This window comes from Cydia splendana, chromosome 27 (genome assembly GCF_910591565.1).
Source record: "Cydia splendana chromosome 27, ilCydSple1.2, whole genome shotgun sequence".
Taxonomy (NCBI): Eukaryota; Metazoa; Arthropoda; class Insecta; order Lepidoptera; family Tortricidae; genus Cydia; species Cydia splendana.
In genome coordinates, this window is record NC_085986.1 from 4,202,908 (window position 1) to 4,217,322 (window position 14,415).

At 43.4% G+C, this 14,415-nt stretch overlaps 1 protein-coding gene across 1 annotated transcript; it reads right to left on the reverse strand.

The window, feature by feature from the left end:
* Positions 1-2,169: 2,169 nt before the first annotated feature.
* Positions 2,170-14,335, reverse strand: LOC134803889 (coatomer subunit gamma). Its single transcript, XM_063776712.1, has 2 exons — positions 13,719-14,335; positions 2,170-5,048 (listed from the first exon to the last, which is right to left on the reverse strand). The coding sequence occupies exons 1-2, from the start codon at positions 14,262-14,264 to the stop codon at positions 3,003-3,005; spliced, it is 2,592 nt and encodes an 863-aa protein (XP_063632782.1). The 5' UTR covers positions 14,265-14,335; the 3' UTR covers positions 2,170-3,002.
* Between the last annotated feature and the right edge of the window lie 80 nt (positions 14,336-14,415).

Sequence of the window (14,415 nt, forward strand, 5' to 3'; positions counted from 1 at the left end):
TTAGACTATTAAACTCTGTACCAACTTTGAAAGAACACAGTGGAAGGTTAGTGTAAGTCATATTGTCATGGATATTTGACACATTGCAAAGTCTTTCTGTGCAGAGTTAGGTTGGTCTAACGTCGAACAATTTTTTTTTTGACATTTGAGATTTAAAAAATAGTTTTCACGGTGACTATGGGGCTGTCCATAAATTACGTCTTCGATTTTTGACCCCCCCCCCCTAAAATCATCCAAACATCATACTTCGAATGACCCCGTTTCCTCCTTCGTCATGCTACCATCATCCGATGTCCAGACACCCCCCCTCCCCCATTTGAAATTACGTAATTTATGAATAGCCCCTATGGAGACCTATTAATGTAGTATACAGAATATTGAAACCACAGATTTGACAGCTGTCGTAGATGGCGCCTAGCGGTCTCCCTCATAGTGTTACCCTATGAGTGAGACGGGCTACCACATGATAGGACCATGTGCTTGGCCTAATGACTGGCGCGATAGTATCTCGCGGCGAGATAGACTACCCGTCCCTCTTTTATTAACATAGTTAGAAAAGGACGTATAGTCTATCTCGCCGCGAGATACTGTCGCCCCAATCATGTTAAGCTTGGCCTTGTTAAGCGTTGGACAATCCAGTTGCCTCCAAATAAACTCATACACAGCGCCATCTATTTCAGCTGTTAAATATGCGGCTACATTATTTAGCACAACTTTAGTCTAAGCATTTTTTGACTGTGACATATATCTGATATAGATCTTCGATTTCTGTGAAACTCGATATGTTTAATGTTTTTTTTTTGTACTATTTTCAAAGTTGATTATAAATAAAAAATCGTTTAATCATAAATTGTTTTATTTATTGTAAATATTTTTAAGATTACGAAATATATTAATACATAGTTTGCTAGGCATTCTGGAATGCAGAATAATACATATAATAAAATTATAAGAAAACAATTTGATTGCTTTAGTAAATGCTTATTTTTGCTGATGATACTTTTTAATGCATTCTCTATGAAACACATATTAATTTAAAATTTAGAAAGATACTATGTTTCAATATTGATTCACAAGAGCTGGCGCGACTGAAATGAATGAATGAAGAGATCTATGTGTGTATCACATTAACAACACATAAAAAATACAAAAAATGGTGGCTCTGACTGCATACCGATACATGTGTCACTCGGATAATGAGAGTTTCGTTCATTCCGTTCATGTGATTCGTGCCAGCTTTCATGAATCAACCTTATTACATACCTACCTAGAGCAGTAAAGTAATTGTAATTGTCAGAGCGAAGCCGATAACAGCCGAGGCGAAGCCGAAGTCGACAAACGAGTGAGGCTTGTTTACTGGCCGAGGTGTGTGTATAGGGTCTATATTAATTCGCATAACGTAATACTCCTAATTCAAATTGGCAGAACATAGATTACGCATAACTTTTAAATCGCATAACTGAGTACGCATAATGCTAATGCGCATAACGTATATTGTCATAACGATCACTTAGGATAAATGTAATAAGCATAACGTTACTTTGCATAACCGATTTATAGGTATAGGTTCTATTTATCAGTTAGAGGTACTGACAAATGTAATTTTAATTATATATATTATTTTATTTATTTAATAGCTCTGAGGAGTTAATCAGGATGTGAATATATCGATTACCGGGCTGTTATAAAAAAAAACCTAACATCGAAGGCTAAGGCCTTCTGAACCTAACCTAACCGAGTTGGTTAAGTTGGTTTTGCCCTGATTCATCTAATACGCTCGCTTTATAAAATTATGCTAATTCATTTTATGACAGTTAAAGTTATAGTTAATAATGTTATGCATATATAAATTATGCGGAGTCATTATTATGCGTAATAAGTGGTATGCTTTTTTATTATTATGCCTGTTCAATGTTATGAATAATTATTTTATGCCAAATCTGTTATGCGAATTCATATTATGACAATTAATGTTAGGCGCATTAAGGGGCACCCGTGTGTATACTATTTTTCTGCGCCACGGAGCCGGAAAGTGTCTGTTTAGCGCAGCGGGCCGAAAGTTCACGCTTTCCGGCCGGTGGACAGAAAATTTTAACATAATCAAAATTAAGTATACAGAAATTTAACTCATTTTCAAAACATAATACTAATTAAGCTTAGAATATATTTAAAACAGCTGCAGCTGGATTATCGATCCAGAGGCCGTGAGTTCAAGTCTCACCCAAGACAGTAATTTTTCCACTTTTAAATTTATTCTAAGCTTAATAGCATCGTTCGCAGACGTTTCTGCTTGTTAAAAATTAAAATAATACTAATTTTTAAATTCTCTTACTAGTAGTAATTTGCTGTTTAATATATAAAGAACGCACATTCAGAAAAATAATAGCGGTGTAATTTTTATGCTACATATGGGTCACTTTACTTAAAGTCAAAATTTCCATACCGTTACCGCCATACAAAGCCTATGAAAAATAGCAACGTTATGGAAATAAAAATCTTGGGACACTTTGTTTTCTCCAAACGAAAGAGCTCGTGATTCTGAGTAGAAATAACATAAAACATCCAAATAATAAATAAAATGGCCCTTAATAGTATGGTGGAGTTCTAGTTATGTATGTAGGTACGATAAACGATTCTCATTAACCGCAATCAAAGGAACTTGAATCTTTGACCTATGTACAGTCTTAGAGGATATAACCAAACGGAGTAGCCATTAACAGACGTTCCCCTCTGTCGAAAATAGGCGGCCAATGGCACATTGTATGGACTGACGTTTATCTGACATGGTTATTTTTTACGTTACGTATACAGTTGACGTGCCCCTCCCCCGCAAAAATCGGCAGACTGTTTTGTACCGAAAATTACAAACAAGGCGTCTCCGTTTGGTTATATGTTATATCCTCTAAGGGTAGTAGTTACCAGACATACATTTTGTGGCAATTTCCTCTGTTATTGATGAAAATGACATCTAATGTGCATTCAGGCAATTCTTAACATTTAATCTAAATGGCAGCCAGTAACAGCTGAGCTACATCCTCCCTCGGCGACCGCGCCGCAAGCTTCATAGTAACAGTCTCCCCTCCTGCAACCAACTTGCCCCTGACCAACACAGGCGCCCCTCCCCTAAATATACCCTGCGCCCTAATCTCCTTTACCGCATCCCCTGAGACTGAAGCCTTAGGGAGCCCTAGATGTTCACACACAGCAGATACGGCGTCGTTTATATTGTTCTGTGACAGACCAAATGTGTCGCTGGCTTCAGGGGCGTTTGCAGCTCTGTCCCAAATTTGTTCCCAATCATCTGTGGCTGGGCGCGCTCGGATCTGATCGCTGCAACCTATACCGAACTCCTCTAACGGGTAAGAGTCAGCGTATCCTTCGTGGGAGTCAGGGACACCTGTAGTCGGGTCGCAATCCCGAACCGTGAACTCCAAAGTCGCTCCAAACAGTCCCAAGCTGTCTATGAAAGCGCTTGGGAATTCTAAGATGAGAAAAACGCTTCCAGGCTTGTCGTATTCAAGCTTTTGACACGGTACTATGGATTTTACCTCGTATTCTGGTGGCGTTTCCAGACGCACGTGAACGTGCTCTAAAAGCTGATCGTTTAAGGTATTGACACACTCGAATTGTAGAATAACATGCCTGGCGAAGATATGTTTAAGGAGGCGGACTCTGTACTCAGTTTCAGCTTCTGTTAAGTCGAATGGAGGAACTGTCTTAAAGATTGGACCGAGACGCTCAATTCCTGGCAGTTTCGAGAGCTGCTCAGAGTACAACTCCTCAATAGATACAGGCACAGGTTTACGGACTTCAATTTCAACGACAGCCTCCTTACTTTCCTTCGGCTCTTCCTCTGTAGGCACGGCCATGATGTCAAAAGGTTCTTCAGGGCGGGTAGCCAAATGATCGCGCAACGCACGCTCAAGCAGTACCGGGTTTGGCTTGGGCACGTTCACGATATAATCGTTGATAAGTTGCTGATCACCAGTGTCCAAAATCGCGGAGTAATATATAGCTCTGTCACGTACTTCGTCATCGTCATCCATTTGACACCTAGACAATAATACCCTTATATTGGGAAGTAACTCTGGTCTTTGAGCTCCGAATTGAGCTACAGCTGACACAGCAGCTGCCCTCACCGGCCCGGATTCAAGAATAACTCTATTGTAAATAAAGCGTATGTAACGCGAAGGTTGACGCGATTTTGGACCTTCACGACCGAGCAAATGCAAGATACGGACAGCCAAAGCCGTGTGCTCGCAATCTTCGATGAACTCACAGAGATGCGCTAGACCTGTTTCCTTTGCATCTGGGTTTTCTTCGACCAGAGCTATAATAGCATCCGCTATAGCCGCCTTGTATTCCAAGCCTCCTTCATCTCTCAACATGCCAGCCAGAAACGCTGCAAGTGACTGATGTTTCCTTGGGAACTTAGTGCAAAGTCGTCTTATAGCTCGGACGACAACGATTTTAAATTCATCAGATATCTCCGATACAAAACTAGAGATCTGCTTCATCAATCTATCTACCGAACTCTCAGCACCGGTAGCTAGCAAAGTTGTAACCGCTAGAGTAGCTACAGAGCGATTCGGATCCGAAATCAAGTTCTCCAAATCAACCGCACAGGCAGCGACTGCTGTAGGGTGTTTAGCGGTAAGTCTGGCTAAAGTTCTAGCACCAGCCAGCCTTAAAGAAGCTTTAGAAGAGCCGCAGAAGAGTTGCAAGACTGATACAGCCGGGGCTAGGTCCCTAGCGGTTTTCCTTAGGTTAACAATTGCATGGGCAGCCTCGTAAATGACCATTTCCGACTTATGTCTAAGACAGCACTCGATAAACTCGATGTAAGGTTGTGAAGCGTCTGATTCGTCATCTTCAACCAACTGGGCGGCAAGGCGGATGAGTAGGCAGAGGGCGTAAGGGGACTTCAGAGGGGCACGAGCGAGACGGGTGACCAACTTGACGGTGGAGAGCTTGTCGTTCCTGCGCGAGCCCGCGACGACGCCGAGCGCGTGGTACGACACCATGGCGTTGTCGGAGCTGATGGCTTCCTGGAAAGGTAAAAAGTAACCTATAAATCAATAAGCGACAGACACAAACTATTATGGACACGGCTAGAGCTGCCAAATCAATTGAAGGTCTGCAATTTATAGAGCTCTGTGTTTGGTGTGATATCATAGCTAATTATGTATTTAATTAAAATATAACAATGTCAGGCGTTTTATTTGGGGGAAAAGTAGTGCCAGGTGATGAAAGTACACAAACCACTTGACCGCCTGCATGAAGACCACGAGCAAATTGCACCTGACTCACAATTGCTTTACGCATAGTCCTATATGTCTTCTACTTTTTGTACTCTGTCACAGAATAAATAATAATATTACTCTGTTCAATTACGCCTAGGTAAGTGTTAAGAAAAAGTAGAAGACATAATATACGACTATGCGTAAAGCAATTTACGCATAGTCGTATATGTCTTCTATTTGAATTAAATACATAATTAGCTATTATATCACACCAAAGAGCTCTATAAATTGTACACGTTCAATTGATTTTACAACCCCTTTGTTGCCCATCCACTCTCACACCCACCGCTGAACAGCTGCCAGGCGCCCGGATTAACAAATAATGATAGTATGGCACACTAACTAGAGGTCTCTATAAATTGCATACCTATTTCCGTTGCTAGCTCTTAGACTACTAGTTTGGAGGCCGTCTGGGGGGGTTTTCAAAAAGTGTCCGGGGGAAAACACTTTTTATATGTGAGGAAACACCTTATTGAATTTAAATGCGATTTACGCCAAATATCTGGGCTTTTTTAAGTCTTTGTCGGGGTGTGGTGAATTTAGAGATGGCAGCCCTATAACTTCGTGCCGAGTAGGGATAACTGTTCTGCCTTCATACACCAATTAACTGTATTTATTTAGCTGGTAGTACAAAGAAAAGTCTCATTTTAATTGCCAATATAAGGCAGTAAAAAAGTTAATATAGTATAAACAACATTATTTGCGGTATTTGACACATTATGACTGACGTATATAGAGATGTAACTAACGCTGTTCACTGACGAAAGAGTGGACTGTAAAGAGGGGACGATAGGGGATAAGTTTAGGGGCTGGTTGAGCAAGAAAGTTGTTGTATGCTAGAATTAACCTATGAAATTCAATTTAAGTGCGAAATAGTGTGAGACGAAGTTACCTTTGCAATCCGGTGGTTGTGGGTTGAACCGTTGGTCTCCGTTGTGGACTGTTGGTGGTGGTCCGGGCTGCCCTTGTCGCCAGCTAGAGGTAAGCTCAGAACCGTTACCTTCAGTCGGCCAACTTAGACCTAGGATTCTCCACTGCACAGATGGGCACGGCGTCCTTCGGCTACACAGCACTGATTTTAAAGAGTCTAGAGATTGGCAGTAGTGCTTTTAACAAATTGCGAGAAAATTAACGAGAATAGCGAAAGGCGATGCGAACTGGTATTCGTTTCATGACATACTGGCTCTGACAGCTTGTGACAGAGCAATATTTAAATTCGAACCGTGACTTTGGTGTTGCCACAGTATTTACAAAAAATAATCCTAAAAATACAAAGCCAAAGCTGAACATTCCGCCCACCAAAATGCATTGTATTTTGACTAAGCGAAAAGGAAACAATAAAGTAAGGTAAGTGCGATAATATTAAGACTAGAACGAAAAAATGGACAACACGAAGGTAGCGCTCTAAAGCGACTACGCAGGCAGTGGGCACAGTTTGACCACAGGCCGTTTGTACAACCCTGTGGCCGTGCGCACAGTAACCACACGACAGATCCCGTCGGATCCGGGGTGTGTGTCGATGATGCGACCCAGGGGCCATTTCATTGGGCTCGTCTGCTCGTTCACAACGAGCACTAGTGCACCAATTTGGACGTTGGGCTGCCTATCGTGCCACTTCATCCGCTGCTGGAGAGTATGCATATACTCCTTCGACCATTTGTTCCAGAAGTCCTGGTGCATCTTCTGAAGCAGCTTCCAGCGTTGGAGAGGGCTAACACGAACGTCTGATAGGTCTTCCTCAGGCACGACCGACAGGGGCTCCGTGGTGAGGAAATGACCGGGAGTCAGAGCCGTCAGGTCGTTGGGGTCGGTGCTAAGAGGAGTGAGGGGCCTTGAGTTGAGCAAAGCCTCGACTTGGGTTAAAATCGTCGAGAATTCCTCATACGTCAACCTTTGGTTCCCGACAACACGCGACAAGTGTGTTTTCACGGCCTTGATTCCAGCTTCAGCGAGCCCTGAGAAATGTGGGCTACCCGGCGGGTTGAATTCAAAGTTAATTGAATGGTGTGCGGCAGCATCCTTCACTAGACGTTGCAGGATGTTGTTCGCACCGACAAAATTTTTGCCTTGGTCAGACACTAACCTGCTGCACCGACCACGACGAGCGACGAAACGCCGAAGTGCGGCGAGATAAGCATCCGAAGACAACTCGGTGACGAGCTCAGTATGAATGGCCTTTGTTGCGGTACAGACAAAGACGCAAATATAGCCCTTGTACGTCTTGTTACCGCGTCCGCGACCGAGTGCGATGTCGAAAGGCCCGCCAAAATCGACCGCTGCGCTCGAGAAAGCCTTGAGCTGGGATATTCGATAGGACGGCAGGTCCCCCATGAATGGCGCAGGGGCACCCAGTGGCCGCACCCGAAAGCACTTCATACATTTCGATACCACTGCGTAGATAGCCCGTTTTGGACACATGATCCAAAAATGCTGTGACAACAGGTTGTGAAGCGTTTGGATGCCTGGATGCATGAACCGTCTATGATATTCGTCTATAAGAAGGAAGGTCAGACGATTGTCGCGAGGTAGAAGCAACGGATGCTTCACGTCGAAGTCGAGAGAAGCTCGCGACAGGCGACCGCCCACCCTTAAGAGACCCGCTTCGTCTATGAATGGGGACAATTTTCTAAACGCTTTGGGAAGAGAATTCGAAAGCTTGTTGGAAATCTTTTCGATTTCCTGAGCAAAGCTGCGCTGTTGCACGAAGCGCACGAGAATCATCAGTGACTGTTTTACTTCGAGAGGTGTCAAAGGTCCGCGTAACAGCTTTCCAGTCGTCTTTTGGTTCTTCGCGTTGTTCGCAAAGCGGCGACAATACGCTAAGACGCGTTGAAGTGTTCCTAGCGACGAGAACTTCTCTAATAGATTGTCAACTAGTGCGTTGTCATTGGACACTACAAGGACCGTAATCCTTTGTTCGTCGTGAAGAACATCCCTATCTGGCGTCAGCACTGACTTAGGCCAGCTCTCAGTGGGGTGCCTGAGCCAATCAGGCCCGCTCCACCAGCAAGTTTGGTTGACCAAGTCTTGGGGAAGCAAACCACGCGATCCGCAGTCAGCTGGATTGTCAGTGGTTCTGACATGATGCCAGGAGTCGGGCGGAATGACGTCTTGGATATGACTCACACGGTTGGCCACGAATGTTTTCCACCTGGATGGACACGACTTGATCCAGGTTAACGTCACACTTGAGTCCGACCATGCGTAGATTCTATCTACCGAGTGGAAGGGCTTCAAAGCCTCCACGACCGAAGCCATCAAGTCCGACAACAGAACCGCTGCAAGCAATTCGAGACGCGGCACTGACAATTTGCGTAACGGCGCGACCTTGGACTTCGCACACACTAGCTTGACGTCAACGTCGCCCTCCCCAGTCACTGTACGGCAATAGATTACGGCACAGAAGCCACGTTCTGATGCGTCACAAAATCCGTGGACATGTAGCACGTCGAATTCCCCGACTAAACGGCGAGGCACAGCTACAGCACTCAGCGACGAGAGTTGAGTTTTGAATTCCTGCCATTCCAGCCTGATGCTTTCCGGGACATCTCCATCCCAGGAAACGCCCGAAACCCAAAGCAACTGCATCAGATACTTGGCGAGAAATGTTACAGGCGAGAGGAAACCCAATGGATCGAAGATTCTAGCTATCTCCGACAGAATGGTGCGCTTCGTGCACCGACCATTAGGTGTAGATGCTACACGAAAACGAAAGGAGTCAGATTGAGGTTGCCATAGCAAGCCCAATATCTTTAGAGAAATGTCAGTCATTTCTTCGAAATGTTTAAAGTCTTCCGAGTATAGATCGGAAGACGGTAGGCTCTCCAGGAACTCACTACTATTGGAGGTCCACTTCCTGAGATGAAAACCCCCCGACGACAGTATTTTCGTAAGTTCCGCCTGAAGCGAACGCGCCTGCTCGACAGAATCCGCTCCGGTGACGACGTCGTCGACGTAGATGTCACGAGCGAGTACGGTTGAACCACCTGGGTAGCTGGCTGCAGAATCACTGGCAAGTTGAGCCATTGTACGAAGAGCCTGGAATGGCGCAGCAGAAACCCCGTAAGTGACCGTTTTAAGACGATAGTCGCGCACAGGACCGACAGCAGAGGGCCGCCACAAGATGCGCTGAAATTCAGCGTCCTCTTCAGGAACCAGAATCTGCCTGTACATCTGTTTCACGTCACCTGTGAAGACGACGGCATGCCAGCGAAAGCGTGTGAGCAGATCGAAGATGTTGGTCTGAAGCTTGGGCCCAGCGAGAAGAGTAGCGTTTAAGGACGTCTCGTTGGCGTCCGTAGCGCTTGCGTCGAAAACTACGCGAAGAGGAGTGGTGACGGAGTCACGCAGAATACCATGGTGAGGTATGTAATAGAAGTGGCCTTCACTTGTTGAAGGAGGTTCCACTTCCTCCAAGTGACCTCGAGACTCATAGTCATTCATGAATTCCACATACGCCCTTTTAAACTCGGGGTTGGAATTCAATTTGCGTTCCAACGACGTGAACCGCTTGAGAGCGATTTCGCGCGAATTGAGGAAGGTAGGTTTGTTCGTGGGGTCGACAAATGGTAATGGAACTACGAACCTGCCTTCTTCATTGCGATAGTATTTTCCACGAAAATAGTCTTCGCAGCGTTGGTCCTCCTCAGATACGAAAGGTTTAGTCGGAGAACTAACGTTTTCTAATTCCCAAAATTTTTTTATAGAATCGTCGAGCGACAAAATTTGCGAAGGACTCGACACGAAAAAACAATGTTTATTATTGTTGCGAGACGATACGAAAGCGCATGATGTGAGCTGACTCTCATCACACTCACCCATTACGACCCATCCATAGATGGTTTTCAACAGAGTAGGCTGTCCAGGCTCCCCGCGCCGTATACCGGGCAACAACGACGAAACGAAGACCTGTGCGTTAAGCAACAAGTCCACCGGCGCCGGACGGGCAAAATCAGGATCAGCCAGCGATAAATTTTTGGTGTGTGACCAACCCGACGAATCGACAGGTTGTGGAGGTTGGTCAGCACATACCGGCGACAAAACGAAAGCTTCGAGTTTAGTACTCAGCGAAGAGGGTTTATTACCCATTGGCTTGATCTCACATGAAAGTGAGCCAAATGTTTGATTAGGCGAGTTACCGATGCCAAACACAGTGTGTTGGCCAGAAATCTCAAACCCTAGCATTTCAGCACAAGATTTCGATATAAGGTTGCATGCACTAGCACCATCCAGAAGTGCACGCACTGGGCGGAAGACACCAGAACTGTCCCGAATCAACATCTTGGCAGTAGCAAAAAAGATTGTATTATCTCCTGACATAGCAGTTAGAACCGTGTTACTACTACTACTGCTAGTACTGCTCATGCTATTGCTAGGTGGTGCAGTAGCAGTCTCTGTGACCGTGGGTGCTTCAACATTCTTAGTAAAATGCAATAAGTTATGGTGTGAACGATGACACACACTACAGCGAGAAGCCCGACAAGTTTTCACCCTATGTGCATTCGAGAAGCATAAAATACACAAACCCTTCTCCTTAACTAGATTAAACCGGCCATCATTATTGAGATTCAGAAATTTGTTACATTTGTCGAGACTATGTTGACCCGAACAACAAACACAGCTCGGTGTTGACGGAGTCAAAACGACCAGGCCGTTTTGTTTTTAGTCAACGGTTTAACATTCTGAGATTGAGGCCTAACACTAATACTTGAGTTTTCCAAAGCCCTGCTCCGCTTTTCAATAAAACTTTTCAACTCGTCAAACTTTGGAACCTCAGTATTAGAAGTGAGTTGTAATTCAAATGCTTCCCGGGTAGCGACATCTAACTTTGCCCATAGCAAATAGTACAACATAAAGTTTTTATCGGGGAGGTTAAATTTTGACAAAATATTTAAATTTTCATTGAAAGTTCTATAAACCCGTTCCAAATCTGTTTTGTTCTTGACTGGCTCACAATTTAGCAGTTTTTCATAATACATTACAGCAATTTGCCTCTTCCTATCATAATAATTGGACAGCGTCTCATATGCACTGCTATAATTGTCACCTGACAGAGGAAAACTTTTAATTAAATCATATGCGGAACCCTGAACGCTTGACAATAGGTAATGTAATTTCTCAACATCACTAATTGTGCTCCGACTATGTATGAGGGAGTCATAAAGCTCTTTGAAAGACACCCAGCCTTCCAATTTTCCATCAAACGGCTTAATCGCTATTTTAGGAAGCTTGGCTAAATTATTTTCAAGCGTTAAAGGCTTCACATCCGACTTATCACTTATCTCACTCTTAGCCATTTGTCTTAACCTACATTTCACTGATTTCAACTTACTTTCAAATTCCCTCGTAACTTCGTACTCTTCCACACGTCTTTCAGGTTTCAGCGGACGTAAAATCCTTAACTGAGCATTGTGAAAGTCTTTTTCTAAATCCTTTATGTCCGATTCATCATAACCTTTTAAGTCCGAACTTTCAATGTTCTCTAATCTAAAAATAGCATACCCGCGCGCGACCCGGAACATATCTACAGTCGCGGGCTCTGTATCACTATCACCATGTACACTCATATTGTTTTAAATGCAATTAATCACACTAAAACGACGAAAATAAACACAAAACTATTTGCAAAATAACGTTGGCTAAGTACTGACTGACACGAGTGACACTGACAGCTGTCGTCGACACTTGACAACTATGAAGATGTTGCCAGCAGTATTAACCACGAATGAACGAATGGTTTAGTAAAAGCACTACTACACGACCACCAACTTTCTTGCTTACCCACGACTTTTTTTATAAGTCTACCCTAAATTTAGAATTAAACAGATGATATGACGAAACGAATTTGAATAAGCAACAGACAACGACAAACGAAAAACCAAAGGTCACTTTTCAAATTATGCGGCTCGAAGACCAAAATGTTCACTGACGAAAGAGTGGACTGTAAAGAGGGGACGATAGGGGATAAGTTTAGGGGCTGGTTGAGCAAGAAAGTTGTTGTATGCTAGAATTAACCTATGAAATTCAATTTAAGTGCGAAATAGTGTGAGACGAAGTTACCTTTGCAATCCGGTGGTTGTGGGTTGAACCGTTGGTCTCCGTTGTGGACTGTTGGTGGTGGTCCGGGCTGCCCTTGTCGCCAGCTAGAGGTAAGCTCAGAACCGTTACCTTCAGTCGGCCAACTTAGACCTAGGATTCTCCACTGCACAGATGGGCACGGCGTCCTTCGGCTACACAGCACTGATTTTAAAGAGTCTAGAGATTGGCAGTAGTGCTTTTAACAAATTGCGAGAAAATTAACGAGAATAGCGAAAGGCGATGCGAACTGGTATTCGTTTCATGACATACTGGCTCTGACAGCTTGTGACAGAGCAATATTTAAATTCGAACCGTGACTTTGGTGTTGCCACAGTATTTACAAAAAATAATCCTAAAAATACAAAGCCAAAGCTGAACAAACGCAAATCGATTGTCACAGCAAGCAATTACAATCGGATGGCACGAAGACTGAGGTATCGAATTGTGACATATAATGAATTTTTATTTGAGATTTAAATAAAGCTAAATAAAATAAGCTGTAAGAAATAATTTTAAAGTAAATATAATAAATTTAATAATGCTTTGTTGCAACCTAAAATGAAATATTCATATCAATTTACTTAGACGACTACCGATTCATAGCGGTGGTGTCCGGCCAACCCTAAAATTAAAAAAAAAAGATGTAGAACGTAAATGTTCGCAGTGCAGTTGTTTTCCTTTGTGATTTCGATGTGCAAGACATTTTACGTAGTATTGCTGTTGTGAGTGACAGACGTCAAATACCGCAAATAATGTTGTTTATACTATAGGCAAAGAGAATAGATAGTATAGAGGGGTCCTGTCATAGTAAATTTTGTAGTCACAGTAAATTTACTGCCATCTATCGACACACGACCTAAACTCAAAATGAAAACGTATAAAACTATCAAAAAATTAATATATATGGATAAATGATTTTATTATTTTTATATCATTTTGACCCATGTTCATTCACTGATACATATGTGTTAAAATTGTTAAATATGAAACGGTGTTGTCACCGCCATCTAGCCGAGGATGGGCCAAAGGTGTATGCGCCATCTGTCCGAGAATGACTTTTTCTTGACTTCCGAGGCACGTTTTTTCCTTAGACTTTATTCATCTTATACGGAGTTACATATGTCTTTGCTATAGGTAACTAGGTAGTTAGTTGTACATGAGGCCTAGTTACCCCATAGGGGTTAATGGTCAGCATTTTTACTTACTAGTGCTTAACCCTAGTTTCATCTGATAATGTGACAGGGTGTAAGATGTTTCTATATAGAAAATTAAGGAAGAAAACTTTTGGTGAAAGTGATAGTTGAAACAAAGTATTACATTTAAGCAGTATTAACTTACCTGAGCTTCATTGGCCCATCGGCGCACGAGATCGGGCGCGCTCGACGACAGATGCAGTGCAGACACCAGAGCCGCTGAGCTCACTGCCGGATTCTTATCAACAATAGCCTGCTTCATGTATCTCTCGATGGCTTGCAGCATCGTACTGTCCGTAATACTGCACAGGGCTCTTATAGCCGCCGCCCTGTACAAATCCTCCTTCCCAGTCATGTCTTTAGTCAGCGAAGATGTCACTATGATGACATCCTGAGCCATACTGCTCAATTCCTTTATACATAAGTATACCATACGCCTCAGCATCACATCTTTAGATTGGAACAACTTGGTGGTCGCGAAAAACGCATCGGTAGCTTCTTGGGTAGTCAATTTCTCTCCCTGATTGAGTAGGAATAGTATTTTCGACAAAATATGCGTGCATTTTCGCGGATGGACCGAACTCTCGTTGAAGTATCGGGATTCTTGTAGCACGATGGTTTTATCGAGGTTCTGATATGGGTTTCCGCTGCCATCTTCTTCTTCTTTCTTGTCGCGTTTGAAAGAGCTCATTTTGAGCTTTTTCTTGTGGGTTATTAGAAAACTGTGGGGCGCCGACGAATACACTTTACACGTCACTTCGATCAAGATGTCAAACAAACGTCAAACTTTATGTTTGTCAACTGGATGCGGAGTATTTTGGGCCAATTAAAAGTAAACGATT